Source organism: Equus quagga, chromosome 4 (assembly GCF_021613505.1).
Source record: "Equus quagga isolate Etosha38 chromosome 4, UCLA_HA_Equagga_1.0, whole genome shotgun sequence".
NCBI classification, from domain to species: domain Eukaryota; kingdom Metazoa; phylum Chordata; class Mammalia; order Perissodactyla; family Equidae; genus Equus; species Equus quagga.
Window position 1 is genome coordinate 112,620,778 of NC_060270.1, and position 15,348 is coordinate 112,636,125.

General features: G+C 44.1%; 1 protein-coding gene across 2 annotated transcripts; it reads left to right on the forward strand.

Moving 5' to 3' along the window:
• Positions 1-257: 257 nt before the first annotated feature.
• On the forward strand, positions 258-11,554 carry CDCA7 (cell division cycle associated 7). 2 transcript variants are annotated; one of them, XM_046659810.1, is made up of 10 exons: positions 258-361; positions 3,160-3,285; positions 3,706-3,942; positions 5,978-6,223; positions 6,521-6,604; positions 7,512-7,721; positions 8,117-8,254; positions 9,156-9,305; positions 9,741-9,877; positions 10,197-11,554. In XM_046659810.1, exons 1-10 carry the CDS (start codon positions 341-343, stop codon positions 10,225-10,227), a joined length of 1,380 nt encoding a protein of 459 aa, XP_046515766.1. In that variant the 5' UTR covers positions 258-340; the 3' UTR covers positions 10,228-11,554. The 2 variants fall into 2 exon arrangements, with proteins under 2 accessions (XP_046515766.1, XP_046515767.1); XM_046659811.1 differs by lacking the exon at positions 3,706-3,942.
• Positions 11,555-15,348: the final 3,794 nt, after the last annotated feature.

A 15,348-nucleotide genomic window follows, 5' to 3' on the forward strand; every position in this document is an offset into this window, starting at 1 on the left:
TGCAGCCACGTAAAGAGAGGGGCTCTGGAGCCCTAAAACCGCCAGTCTTGCAAGGCGGATTTTAGGAGACTCCAGGGCGATCGCTCTGTTCAGAATATCTGGGGGGCCGGTTTCTGCCCCGGGGCCACGCGAGGCTCGCGCCCGGGCGGGCTGTTAGCACAGCTTGCAGGACCTGCGCCCCGACGCGGGAAAGCCGGCCGGGCCCCGCCCCTCGGGCCCGGGTCTGCGCGCCCCGCCCGCCGGCCGCGCGGCGCCGGCTCCTCCTGCTCGGTGGGACGCGGCGCGCGCGGCTGCTCCGCTCTCCGCGCTTCGAGCGCCGACCTGGGCGCTCGCCGCCAGCATGGACGCTCGCCGCCGGCCGGTGAGGGCTGGGCGGCCGAACCCGAGGGGCGGGCGCGGGGGTGCCGGGCGCGGGCCGACTCCCTGCAGCTCCGCCGGCGGAGTGCTGCTTATCAACTGGTGGCCGTCCTGGGCGGCGCCCGTTTAGGCGAGCCCCAGATTTTGTGCACTTGGTGTAATGCGGAGCCGGGGGCCGTGCCCGCTAGGCGTGCGCACCCGGCGCGCGGGCGGTTCGGAGATTTGAGCCGTTTGCAGGATGGCTGGCAGCGCAGGGGAGCTCGAGGCCACGTGTGCCCGAGGGGCACGTGCGCCGGGGCCGGACAGCGGCGAGGGCTGGCCGGTCCCCCATTGTGTCCACTGGCCCGAGCCCGGCGGGTGGGGCGCGGAGGGGAGCATCGCCCTCCCTGCTCTTTGGAGTTTGTTCTGCAGCCGCCCAGCCCTTTCCTGCGCGCAGCTCCGGGCGGATGGGTGGCTCGCCGCGGCTCCTCCCGCGCGCTCTGGGGGGCCCTTGGGTGCGCTCCCCACCCGCTTTGGCCCCAACCACGCCGGCCGCCGCTTCTAACCGCTGAGGGTCGGTGGGTTTGAAGTTTAAAGATCTCGCAAACCAGTCTCTTTAGAACTTGGGTTGTGCACATCGCGGGAGGCGTCTTTAGTCCCAGTTGGTGATTAAGCGCCACTGAAGGACCTGGGGGTCCAAAATGTTCGCCGACAATTTGCTCCTTTGCCACTCCCTGCCCCACCCCCAGCCTTACTCTCAGCTGCAGGACGTTGCCCTGAAGGGAACGTTACTTTTTGCTTTAACGGAAACCGGAACGTAGAGTCTGCCCCAGGAGAGGTTAGAAGGTGGGGGCTGGGTGAAAAGGAAGAAAGTGACACGCTTAAAACAAACATCAGGGGTAAGGGACACACGTGGGGAGGCTGGGGTTCTGGGGTGCGGGAGGGCGTGGTTTCAGAGACACATCTCGTCCCGGGTGGAACTGGGCGTTGGCCTTCAGGATGAGGAAAGCCGTGTGTGGCTGTGCTTGAAATCTGCCTTGGCTGGGTTCAAAGTTGGGCCATCGTGTGACTTGAGTAATGCATTTCACGTCTCTGAGCCTCAGTTTCCCCATTTGTTAAGTGGGAATAGTTATAGCACCTTTGTGGCGAGGAATTAAACATGGTAATGTGAAAGCACAGCTAGCGCCTGGCACAAAAAAACACACCTACTAAATGACGGAATTAGTTATTACCTGCCTTCCAGAAAAGTTCGTCTCAACCGTGACCGTTTTCCTTGCTTCTTTCTATGTATCCGGCAGGCATAGGTTTGCCCGGTGACTAACTCTTGGCATGTGCTGACTTGTATTTCTCTGACAGCTTCCAGGAGAATGCCTGGCTTGAGGCTATCTTGGGTCCCTGCTTGGAGGTAGATTCGTGAGTAGATGGCAATAATTCCTGCAGTAATGCAAGGCAGTGCTGTTTTAGGAGATTGCAGTCTTGGGTTCTCCTTCTGGCCCTGGGATCTTATGCAGTCTGTTTCACCTTCCTGGGTCCTTGAATTTATCTGAAAAAATGGAGAGTTTCTGAGATCGCTTTTAGTAGATAGTATCTCCACCTATTGTATCACACTTTCCTGCCTTTCTAAAAGGAGAAAAGACAAAGATGATTGAATGGAGTCTACTTAGGAGCATAGGATGGTTGGGTACCATCATCCTGAAAATAATTTTATTTGCAAGAGACGAAAGTGCATAATGTTAGGTGTAGAAAGAAGGTCAAGAGTGTTCTGTTCACCTGGCACCTCACATCTGGGAATTATTTTGTGGGACTCAAAGCAGAGCTTGCCCTTTCAAAGTTTTCAGTGTAAGGAGCCGCTTCTGCTATTCCATGGCCATATTTAAGGAGGTAAAAATACGGGAACTAATGCAACATTTAAGAAACTTCATTAAATATTAAGAAATGGCAGAAACTGCTGTCTTTTTTACGTGAGGTAGATGCCAATTGCGTTTTCTGATGAGCAGTGCCAGGTTGTTCAGTGTTGATGAATGAAGAAACCATTTTCATATTTACAAGTAATTTGTGCCTTATGAAAGGACTTCTAAAAACTGAAGACTTGTCCAGCGAAGGGGCCTGCAGAGAGAGCTGAATGTCAGGCCAGGCTGAGAGCACAGAGGGAGAATCGGGCATTCTCCCTGGCTTTGGAGTGCTGTTTGACCTTTAACTTGGCTCCTTGTACAAAATTTGTTCACTGGGTTGATATATTCGATTTGTAAGGACTTGTGCCGAAATCACTGGACCCCTCCTGCTTGGAAAGCCTGCCATCTTGAAGTGGCAGTGCTGCCTGGTTTTTGTAGTTTGGGGCAATTAGCATCACAGTACAGAGCCCAAAAGCTTACATAAAAAGACCTCATTAGCTTGATTTTGGCTGAGGGAGGGAAATCACTCTACCATTTTGTACTTTTGAAATGTCCTTTTATAAGTACAGTCTAATTTTTTTTAAAAGGGGCAGATTTTAGGAGCTTAGCATTAAACTCCTTGGGAGCTCAGTATCATGCATGCTAAGAGCTTGGGAGCTCTTAAAGTGGGTAGACGGGTAGCTCTACAGATGTTTGAATAAATGGATAAATACCATTACAGTTTTCCTTCAGAAGGATCCCTTTTTAGGATTTTACCTAGTTTTGAAAAAATAATTTGTAACAATTACAAATCCTGCTTTTTTTACATAGGGTACAAGAAATGGACATATCTACTCTGTGCTGTTTGAACCTACTAAACTCAGAAATGATGTCTTTAGTTGGATACTGGAGTAAGCAGCCCACTTAACAGTGTTGCCATTTCCATTTGCAGCAAAAGGATCGCAGAGCAAAGAAGAACTTCAAGAAATTCAGATATGTGAAGTTGATTTCCATGGAAACCTCGTCATCCTCTGATGACAGTTGTGACAGTTTTGCTTCTGATAATTTTGCAAACACGGTAAGTGCTGCCTGAGAATAAACAGAATTGAGTCTGCAGTGCTCAAAATGCCCCAAATGCTTTGTGCGTGATTAAAACTGCTTGCTTTTTGCCTACATTTCTATACAGCCGTTATGAAAATAACAGTATGCACTGTAATTTCATTTCACTTTTTGCTGTGGTTCTAGGTAGTAATTGTTGGAGGTAGATTAGCTACTTATTCTATCCTTTTGAAATGTCGCCTAACCTAACATGCTTGATGATTTGCCATAACAACTCAGAAATCATTTGTAAACCTCTGAACCATTTTTCTTTGTAACAAAAGCTTTTCACTTGTAGTGCACTTGTAAATGTGATTTGCTCTCTGCACGGTTTATGGAAAATTGGTTCTTGAAAAAGGAAAAAAAAATGCACAACCACATTTATTTATTTATTTTACAGAAACCTAAATTCAGGTCAGATATCAGTGAAGAACTGGCAAATGTTTTTTATGAGGACTCTGATAATGAATCTTTCTGCGGCTTTTCAGAAAGTGAGGTGCAAGATGTGTTAGACCATTGTGGATTTTTACAGAAACCAAGGCCAGATGTCACTAACGAGCTGGCCAGTATTTTTCATGCCGACTCTGACGATGAATCATTTTGCGGTTTCTCAGAGAGTGAGATACAAGATGGAATGGTGAGTTTGCGAATTTCACCAATATCAAGAGTAAGGTACATTTAGAGGCATGACACACTTGCTTTAAAAAAATTTTTTTCTTGTAATTTTTGTTTTAGTCGTGCCAGAAGATTTTGTTGATCTTTTTAACATTCTAAGAGTATTTCCTTCATGTTTCAAAGCAGTTTTTGCTAATGTAGTCCTACTTGTAAAGCCCGAACATTTTGTAGGCTCTGAAAATCTTGGAAACTGGTGAGATGAAATTGGCCAACCTCCAGATTTCCCTTGCCACAGAAATCCCGCCTAATCAAAGGAAGCACGTGTGGCCTTAGGATGAGCTGCATCTGGATTTAAGTCAAAGTACGCAGCCTGGTGCCTGGCATAGAGCAGGCCTTTGGTAAATGTTGGTTCCCATGGTGGATCCATGCCCGCATCTGGAAAACTTGTGAGAACTCAGGTATAGCAGCTTGAGTGTGAATAATAACAATCAGGGCCCTTCCTGCTTCCACCTTTGCTCCTCGGTCGGCTTTTCTTGTGCATGCTGGCTTACCTTAAACCTCTGTCGTCCTGCACAGGCTGCTGCTGCTGCTGCTGCTGCACCTTGGTCCCACCTTCCCTGAGCATACTGTTTAGTTCTGCAGCTATTTTCTTGTTAGCAAGCCTTTCTCATTAAAGGAAGCAGTGTGTTGCTTTACAGTGAGGGGCATGCTCCTCAGCTCACTGTGGTCTGACACTGGTCCACTGCCTGGGACCACACTTGAGTGACACAGACATAAGTGAGAGCGCCTGACCAAGGAGTGTTTTGTCACTCTCTTACTTCATGATAGTGTAGTGTTTCCTCTAATAACTGATGTTGGTCTAAAGCAGTGTGTGTTGGAGTTATGGCGGGCTCGTGTGCAAATCTGGATGGGACCCCAACATTGAATAGAGAAGGTTGAATCATTTCTGGGCAGTGTTTCAGTTCTTTGTAGATGCTATTTGTTGCCATTAATAACATTAAAAGTCATAAGAATTCATAAAAGTTTTTGTCCCTTTACATTCTCTCAATTCGTGCGCACTGAAAGTACATGGAAAGTACTAAAAGCTGTGGGGATTTAAGAAAGTTTTGAATGTTAAAAAACGAGTCTTCCATTTCTGGGACTTTATGAGTAATATGTTTTCTTCTCTCTCTCGTTTTTTGTGTGTTTGTTTTTCCCCAACCATTACCACAGTCAATTTTAGAATATTTTCATTACCCCACCAAGAAACCCTGCACCCATTAATGGTCACTTTGCATTCCTTTCCCAACACCCTCAGTCCCTGACGACCACCAGTCTATTTTCTATCATTGTAGTTTTGCCTATTCTGGACATTTTGTATAAATGGCACCATATAATGTGTGGTCTTCTGTGACTGGCTTCTTTAGCTTAGCTTACTGTTTTTAAGGTTCTTCCATGTTGTGGTGGGAGCCAGTACTCCGTCCCTTTTTATTGCTGCATAGTATTCCATCGAGATGGATAGTGGTGATTGTTGACAACAGTGTGACTATGTTTAATGCCACTGAACTGTCCACTTAAAAATAGTTAAAATGGTACATTTTATGTTACGTATATTTTACCACAGTGTTTTTTAAAAAGTAGATTAGGGCATTGACATCTTTAGTAAAGTTTAATATTGCCATAAGCATCAAAACCATGTTTATGGGAGAACACATATTTGTACGTATAGGAATTCTTTTAAAATGCATAAAGATAGAAAGATCTACTGTTAAAGAAATTAAAAAGGGAGCTGGATTTTCTGCATTTAAAAAGTTAGCTCCGAACCACTGGGCTAGGGGCTGTGAAGATAACTGTGTGTCCCAGATGGGCTACGTTAGTTCGGCTGCACTCAGATTGTTGTATTTGTAATTCCTGATTTTGTTACCCAGAGCTGTCAATTAAAATTGACAAAGAAAGTGTTCAATTAAAATTTATTTGCTGGAAGTGTCTTTTGTCCAGAAGGGATTTTGTAGTCGTGCGGGGGTAGCCTGTCCAACCATCAACAAGTCATTAATGACTCGATTGTTCTGATTGACTAGAGACTGCAGGCGGTGCAGTCAGACCGTGCGGGCTGCAGGACCCGCAGCCAGTGTAGACGGGCCGGGCCTCTCCGGGTGGCGATGAAATTTCCAACGCGAAACACCAGGGGGGCAGCCAACAAAAGAGCAGCACCCCCCGAACCCTCGGAGAATTCTGTGACCGATTCCAGTTCGGATTCAGAAGATGAAAATGGCATGAATTTTTTGGAGAAAAGGGCTTTAAATATAAAGCAAAACAAAGCCATGGTAGGTATCTGACTTTGAGTGTGTTAGAACTAACTCTTCCCGGCTCTTCTCTAAGCCACTTGTTGCTTGTATCTGTGTCCTAAGAATTATTTTCACCGTAGCTGTGAAGTCTTCATAACATGTGCTTTAAAATGGATTTCTTTCCCTAAACTAACTTGTCTCTTTTTTAATCTGTTAAAGTCTTGGTAAGTGTATAGGGGAAATGAGAAACTCTTTGAGATGTGCTACTGTCATTTCCAGAGGTGGTTCATTTTCAGCAGCGGTTCTGTACCCATCATTTCTGTATTCCCTTTTCAGCTTGCAAAACTGATGTCAGAATTAGACAGCTTCCCCGGCGCGCTCCCCGGACGGCGTTCCCTCCCGGGCCCCCGTGCAGTAAGTGTAAGTGCTTGTTCGTGTGGTAGGATTTTGGGCGGGTCTAAGGTAGATTTGTTAGGATATTTTAGAATCCAGTTTCCTTATTTTGTGTGGTCTTATAGACGGACTAAGAGGAAATAGAGGACACCTCTGACAGATCTCTGGGAGTTCTTCCTTGCCTCCTGGGGCAGGTGTGGCCTCGTGTGAACTCCTGTAGTACTCAAACCCGTTTTGATTGGTTATTTTTCTCCTTCCCAAGTAGACTAAGCCTCTCAAGGGCAGGGAGTCAAGATTGTAAAGAAATTTTTTCTGTATTCCCAGCATTAGCACATTCCTCCCACATGGTAGATGGATGCCATGGAATCGATGTTTTTAAAATCTGAGAATGAGAAAAAAGAAGGAAAAAACAATTTTCTTAACCAAGTCATGGCCTAATATATGTGATTATGTTCTGAGGAACTAAGCTGGTGCCACTCAGGGGAATGTGGTGTGTCTGCTGTGGTACAAAAGATAAGACTTCCTTTCCCCACCTCTCCCTGAGGAGAAAGGGAAGAAGCACACAAGGAATGGAAGAAGGAAAACCATACATACATTTCTCTCTTGTGCAATATAGAAACAGTGAGTATGTTTCAGGGCCCAAGAGATGTCGTGGAAAAGCTTTCTTTGGAAAACGAGATCCGTTCTTGCGCTTTTATTGAGTAGAAAAGCGAGTAGATCATCTCTCATTTGAGAGAAACCAGGCTAGATGTTACAAAAGCAGAATTACAATGGCTGTATTGTTTTTGGGCTCATTTTTGATGCATTATAGAAAGGACAAAGAAAATGAGAAAATGGAGCTGTCCTTTTACTTAAATGAAAACATACTTAAGGAGGAGGTGCCGCTTCTCTTTGTTCTGGAATAAATGAGTTCCGTCCTGTGTGTTTTGTTTAGCAATCAAAGACACCCCGAAGGCGTACGTTCCCAGGTGTTGCTTGCAGAAGAAACCCTGAGCGGAGAGCGCGTCCTCTTACCAGGTCGAGGTCCCGGATCCTTGGGTCCCTTAGTGCTCTACCCACAGAGGAGGAGGAGGAGGAGGAGGAGGAGGAGGAGGATAAGTACATGCTGGTGAGGAAGAGGAAGGCCGTGGATGGCTACATGAACGTGAGTGCTCCGCATTTGTGCCTGCTCTTCTGTCTTTCCTCTTCTGTAGGCCCAGCATCATGTACACAGCACAGGTACACACATAGCCTCCACACCAGATGATCCGTATTAAATGGTGTTGTCAAACCATTCAGAATGTGAATGTCACATAAACTTATTTGATGATTTTTTTGGAGTAGGTGAGAGAGTGTTTTCTTCAGCTTTTATTAACTGTAGGAATCATCTCCATAATGTCATCCTATTGTCCTTAGTAGACTTATGACTTGCCCCCTCTCCATAAGCTCTAAGAAGGGTTTCCAGGTCGAATTCTCTGTGCAGGAATTACAATCAACTATCTGAGATTCAGAGCTGGGGAGAGCCAGTAAGGACACTGTTGCATGCTTCTTCTTGTGCAGGGAGATGACGTGCCCCGAGGTCGCCGCCCGGGGTCCATGACCCTCCCACACGTAATTCGACCCGTGGAGGAAATCACAGAGGAAGACTTGGAGAACATCTGCAACAACTCTCGAGAGAAGATATACAACCGTTCATTGGTAAGAGCCTCTGAATTATGTCTAAAAATGTAAACATCCGTGAGAGAGGAAGGATAGCTTCCGTTCGAATTTTGCTGATGTTCTAAAGATCCTAACGTGTGGGATGTGTGCCTGTGTGTTTTGTTCATATAAGAGAAGAGTCTTGAAGCGTCCTTGGATTTAGCCCTCTTGGTAAATCTTCAGTAGCGTTAAATCTTTTCTCTTAATGTAGAAATTGATTCATTCAACCTGTGTTTACTATGTATCGATTACGTGTGTCTACATAGATAGGTGCTAGCGATATGGTGGTGTGCTCAAGCCAAAAAAGGATGTGGGCAGGGGTTTTTTTGCATGATGAGTTCTTGTCTTAAAGAAAAGTAGTTTTCATAATGCAGTCATCTCTTGGTACTCGGTATGCATGGTGCATTGGCGCTAGGACGCTCCCCCCGTACCAAAATCCACGGATGCTCAAGTCCCATATATAAAATGGCATAGTGTTTGCATATAACCTGCGAACATCTTCCCATACACTTTAAGTCATCTCTAGGTTATTTATAATACCTAATACAATGTAAGTGCTCTGTAAATAGTTGTGATACTGTGTTGTTTAGGGAATAATGACAAGAAAAAGAAGTCTGTACATATTCAGTTACAGACACATTGTAAGCCTTTCGATCCTCGTTTCGTTGAACCTGTGGATGGAGAAGCTACAGATATGAGGGCTGACTGCATTAATATTTGAATGAAACCGCCATCCTTGTAGATACTTTGCATGCCCTGGCAAATACTTGTGTATGTAGATGTGAAATAGGATTCAGAGACAAAATGTCAGACCTTCCACACAAAGAAGGACATTCTTTACACCATTTTTCTCTACAAAAAGCGGTGATTTTTTTTCTTCTTATTTGCCTGTTATTCGTAGGGATCTACTTGTCATCAGTGCCGCCAGAAAACTATTGATACCAAAACAAACTGCAGAAACCCAGAGTGCTGGGGCGTTCGAGGTCAATTCTGCGGTCCCTGCCTTCGAAACCGTTATGGTGAAGAGGTCAAGGATGCTCTGCTGGATCCAGTAGGTGCCTTAAGGGATGGTCCTATGGGCTTGAAGGTCAGCTGCAAGCTAATAGGGCCAGAAAGAAGGCATCAGTGAAAGGATTGAGCCCTCAGTGTTGTGGGGGCATTCCTTTCAGGGGACGCAGGTGAATTCGTTGTGTTGGTGCTGGGAGGTTGTGAGCCACTTCCAGAGGGCTTGGGACCGGCCGTTCAGGGGAAGCTGATTCTCCATTTACCCCTGGTAGTTGCTGTGTAACTCCTGCTGGATTTCCTAGGGAACATTTGGCATGACTAATGGATATTAACCATGTTAAGGTTTTTTTTTTTAATCCATGAAAAGATAAAGAGTTAAATGCAATTGATAATACCCACTTTAGAGGTTAAATAGGAGTAGATAAGTAAGGGAGGAAAGTAAGATTTGATTTAATCGTACCTTTTCACAATTCTCCTTCAGAACTGGCATTGCCCACCTTGTCGTGGAATCTGCAACTGCAGTTTCTGTCGGCAGCGAGACGGGCGGTGTGCAACCGGGGTCCTTGTGTATTTAGCCAAATACCATGGCTTTGGGAATGTGCATGCTTACTTGAAAAGGTAATGGCTGGTTTATTTTCTCTTTTTCACACCCAAATCTTACATTCATTTATGTGTCTTAATAAAAAGATGATGTGTGGTCTTTATCTTGGGGCTGGGGTGCAGGTATTGACTGGAAAGGGGCACATTGGGAGTCTTTTGGAGTGTTGGAAACATTTTATATCTTTATCTGGATGGCAGTGACCTGAGTGCATGTGTGTGGATAAAAGTTCAAGTTTTACACTTTGAAATGTGTGCACTCGACCATACGTATAACTCAATAATAACATTCTTCTTGGGTTGAAAACTATATCGTGACGTGTTTCCTTGTCTTTTTCAGTCTGAAACAGGAGTTTGAAATGCAAGCATGATATCTGGAAGATCCACTACCTGCCTTCCACTGCGCATATCTTCCTTGTTAAAGTTTTCAATTTTGTCATGCGATTGAAACCCAAGTTAACAATTTTGATGATCAGTCTTTTTTATAGGAAACTCAAATCAAGTTAATCTCACTAGATGTCCTAGTGTTTCTGAGCATCACAGAGGTATATTGCTAGCTCTACTTTGCCCTCTTGCAATTTCTCCTTTGCTTTCCCCCACCCCTCACCCCATACCACCCGCCTCTCTCTATTTCCAGTGGTCTCTCCCACCATTTAGTTTCTGGATTCTTCTTACATGACAATTTTATGAACACATGTTTGATTTAATTGGTGTTGAAATAGCCCCGGAATCCACCCATAAAACCAAGCACTTAGGTAGAAACACAGTTATTGGTGTTAACTAACTACATCTATTGAATTCCAGACAACAGCCCTAACTAGTTTACACAAAAACGAGTATGGTTTAATGTTCATACTAGTTGACATTTTTTTTTTTAACAGAATCAAGGCACAAAAGTCTTAAAACCATGTGGAAAAATTAGGTAACTGTTGGAAAGTGGAGTCTCTTACTTTAGATGCCTCTCCTGAGAATATTCCATGTTTTATGCTTATAATATTTGTCACAGTTGAGACTTAGGTGCTGCTATTTACTTCCACCACGAGGTTACGCATGGCATGTGGCACACACAGTCAGGACCACGAGGGTTGTGGGCAGTGCTGGACTTGAAATCATTGTATAGAAAAGACATCTTGGGGAATTAGGATGATGAGGCTTCACCATCCTAGGGGAAGAGAAGAGGCTGATTTGAATTCATGGTGTAAGACCTCAGTATCATGGTAGTTTGCCAAGTTTATTTCAGTTGACCATGTAAAATTTTTCAAATTCTTGATCATTTTGCATGGAAAATTGATAGTAATTCCAGCCTACAATTTGCAGTGTTTGCTTTCTTGAAGAAATTAGAAGCTAGGCGCAGGGTTCGTGTTCAGGTTTTAAGCACTTTTAGAACAATGAGAAGTGCCTTTTTGGAGATGGGTGACCTTTGGCAGTTTGTTAACTTGATGTCTCTGCCAGCTGAGTTTCTGGGCAGATTTCCTGTGTTGTCTCCCCTCCTCTCTTTTTTGCATTAATCAATCGTGTGGTAGAGGTGGACTCTGAGTGTCTGTGTGTCTCTTTTGCTTTGCATGTGCACCCTGTTGGCTGTGCCTGTTCTGGGTTTGATGCATAATTGGACCTTGAATCAATAAATGTAAATAGAGCTTTTGATCTGTAATGCTTTTATACAAAGTTTTTTATTTTAATAATAAAACGTTTCTTCTAGCTTGTGTGCCTTTTTTTTTTTGTCTTTACTACTCAATCTTACTGCCCTGAATCCTAATTTTTTTTCTCATATTTAAACAGAAGACCATTTCTCCCTTTTCTGGAGTCTCCGTTTTGGCTCAAGTTTCTGGAGGTCAAGGGTGAGCTCTTGTGAACAAGGCCTGGCTTGGTGATAGGACTAATAGCTGTGGTCAGAAAATCAGCTAAGGGGCCGGCCCCGGGGCCAAGTGGTTAAGTTTGCATGCTCCGATTCGGGGGCCCAGGGTTTTGCTGCTTTGGATCCTGGGCGCAGACATGGCACCGCTCATCAAGCGATGCTGAGGCGGCGTCCCACATGCCACAACTAGAAGGACCCACAACTAAAACAAATACACATCTATACACTGGGGGGATTTGCGGAGAAAAAGCAGAAAAAAAAAAAAGATTGGCAACACTCGTTAGCTCAGGTGCCAATCTTTAAAAAAAAAAGAAAATCAGCTAAGATGGCTCCATCGCCAGACAGACAGTGATATGGGCCCAGGAACTTTTACAGTGTTGTTTTCTTCTCCTTTAACATTTGCCAACCCAAGAAATAACAGCAATTTCACAATACCTGGCTTGCTTTTATCAGCCGTTCGAATACTTATTAAAGGCACAATGTGCCTTGAGGCCTGTTCTGGGATTTGAGAGAATCAAAATACAAAAAGGGCAAAGTTTAAAAGCTCTCAACCCAATTCTTTAGACCAAAGTCGGCAAACTACAGCCTGTGGGTCAGATCCTACTACGGCCTATATTCATATGGCACGTGAACTAAGTATATTTTTTTACATTTTTACAGGGTTGTAAAAAAACGCATGTGACAGTATGGCCCACAAAGCCTAAAATGTCTACAATCTGGCACTTCACAGAAAGTTTTTTTGCTCTAGACTTATATGAGAAACTACGTTTAGCCCATACAAATTCATGTGGGGAGAAAATGAAGCTAAATGAAGTCGTACAACTAGTATTCTATATAGATCTGAAAGAAACAGGTATTTCTTTCATAAACTCTTAGAATCTTAAGAACCCAAATGTCATTCAACCCTTTTAGGTGTGTAATTGGGAAGCTTAAGCTTTTAGAGTTAATCAAAATTGGTGGTTTGGAACATTTCTGGTGTTACCATGTTTTAATATTATGAAGTGGAACTAACGTGGTTTTCATTAAAAACATTGACCAGTAACAGTTGATTCTGAGGTCTTACCCTTAAAGGATTTACAATCTAGTGGAGGAACTGAGACAAAAACCTAGAAATAATGTCCTGAGTAGGAATGAAGAGAGGACAAGTAGCTGGCACTTCTCGTTCCTGGACATTTTCTGGCATTGATGGGCCCGTGAATGTTGTATGGCTCCCAACTTTTGAGAAGGAAACATCAGTTGCTAAGCCTCAGCCTTCACTTTGTGGGAGCCCTGTCCTTTCTCCCACACACCCCACTGCCAAGTCCACACACCATCCTTAACGTTGAGAGAACTTGGGTTTTGACGATTAGACGTGAAAAGTATCGTGACAGTCATGGTACAGGAATTATTTTTGTCTCTCCAGCCTGGGTTCCTTGAGGTGGAGATGGTATCCACCTTTAACTCCACCTACTAAGGGGCTGATAAATGAAATAGAAACTAGACTTGGCTTCAGTAGTTTCATAATGAGGAGAGGCAAAGGCACTCGTTAGAGAGTGCTGCAGGAGGGGTCTACTTGTGTTTTATTTTGCTTTCAGAAGAAAAAGTGAGAGGGAGATCCTGATAGCTCAAGGTCAGGTAGAAAATTGAGTTATTTGCATACCAGGGGGATGGAGTATGAGATCGGTGCTTTGGAGCCAGCCGGAGAGTATTAGATTCTGAGAAGAAGGTGATAGCAAGTCCTGAGGGGAATGAAAGATGAGCAAATGTTATTTTATGTTAATGCTAACCATACATTTGTGGGGTAGTATCTCTAGGATGAGGAAGTAAATCCAGCCAAGTTGAGAAAAATGCCCAATGACACATAGCTAAGGGGGCAGAGCTAGACTGGAATATTCTAGGGAGAACCCTTTTTTTTTTTAAACTAAAGCTGAGCTTGCCTGTCTTAGGACTCAGAAAGGTACAAGAGGGAGCTGTTAATCAGGTCCTGTCAGTGAGAACAAGGGCATCTTGCGTGTGGGACAAGTCTGGTTGACATGGTTTATATGGAAACCCTGTTGAGTAGGGAGACAGGCGGGGCTGGGAGGGGTGAGGGCTTGTGTGGTCAGGAGAGATGGAGGGTAGTAGGAAGCCCAGTGGGAAGCCCGGGTTTGGGGCCATTCAGCACAGATGCTGGAAACCCTGAGGCTTTTAGCTTCAAGGCATTGACGTCCTGTGGGTCCTGTGGGTAGGAGAAGACTCTCCAACTACAAGATTGGGGAAGGAGCTGAGGAGGAGGGCAAGAACTTCAGAGGAGGTGTCGCTGTGAGACAATGGAGGATGGACTAAAGCTTGGAGCCGCGGTAGGGAGCTGGGGATCTTTGCTTGGGAATGTGTAAGGAATTGGTCTTGTGGTTGGAGAGAAATTGGCATGGCATTTATGTTATAATACCCAGGTGATGAAAGACTTGCTGGAGGAAAAGAGCGAGGAGCAAAGAAAACACCACTCAAGGCTAAAAGTCACTAACATTTTGGTTTTTTCAATCTCCCTTGCATTTTGTTTGATATGGTAGCATTTATCCCTGAAATACAACTTCTTTAGCATTAAGAATGTCAAAATATCTTAAATGGCTTTACAGTATTTGTTTATATGGATGGCCCTTACTTAAACAATTTCCAGTCTTGGGGTACCTGGATTGTTAACAACCTTTTGCTATTATGAGCAATGCTATAATTAGATTGTTATGCCTAAGTCTTGGGTTAAAATAGATTTCTAGAAACTGCAGTAATTCTTAATTACAGGCATGGAGGAAGGTAGAAGATTGGGAATTTTGGAGAGCGTGGGGCTGCTCTGTAGACCTAAGCTGCCCAGAGTTCTGGTGAACTTAGGTGCAGCCCAACAATGGGGGAGAGGAGGTGAGCTGCTTGACTAAACACCAAAATGAGAGGCATGGCTCACTACAGGTGAACTCAGCCTGTAGGATTGCAAATGTGCATAGCTGATCATTAAGTTAAAAATACATTGTTTTATGTAATCCTGTGCCTTGGATTTAAGGAATTTTGTTGGAAGTGTTGTCAGATGAAAGTACCCGCTGATAATGCATGATTGCAACAACCCAACATTAAAAATATTTGCCAAAAGTGGGAAACTAGAGTTAGTAAGCACCTCCTAGGTGCCAGGCACAGTGCTCAGTGCAGTATGTATCTTGGCTATTCATAGCAGGTATTTTAGAATTTAACAGATTCAACGAGGTTAAGTAACTTATGAAGATGCAAGAGCCATGCATGCTTTCCTGGCCTGGGAAGAGATGTTTGAACCAGTCTTCCTGGCTACATACCCCAATCATAATACATAATACCTCCACCCATAGGTATATGTTTTAGTTTTTCCCCTCATAAGACCATGAAGTCCTTCAGAGCAAAATCATTTCTGATCCAAATACCCTTATCATGTAGTAGGTACTCAACAAATATTTATTAAATATTTATCAAAGGATGAGTGTCACAGGCAGGAAAGTCCCTGAGATTTGGGTAGAAAGAACTAAAATTATGGTAGAGAAGAAATATTGGGTAGAAAGCATGAAATTCTGTGAGGTTTAACGTTCCTTTGTGATATAATGCTTAGCCTGCTATGAAGTTGCCATGGTCAATTCATTAAAAGTTATGTATTTCTAATGATGTA

What these genes read in the sequence shown, in the direction of transcription:
- CDCA7 (XM_046659810.1), top strand. Translation starts at nt 341, where the DNA reads ATGGACGCTCGCCGCCGGCCG. An exon ending in CTGATAATTTTGCAAACACG is followed by an intron (nt 3,286 to 3,705) that starts GTAAGTGCTGCC and finishes TTTATTTTACAG; the next exon opens with AAACCTAAATTCAGGTCAGA. An exon ending in TAAAGCAAAACAAAGCCATG is followed by an intron (nt 6,224 to 6,520) that starts GTAGGTATCTGA and finishes TTCCCTTTTCAG; the next exon opens with CTTGCAAAACTGATGTCAGA.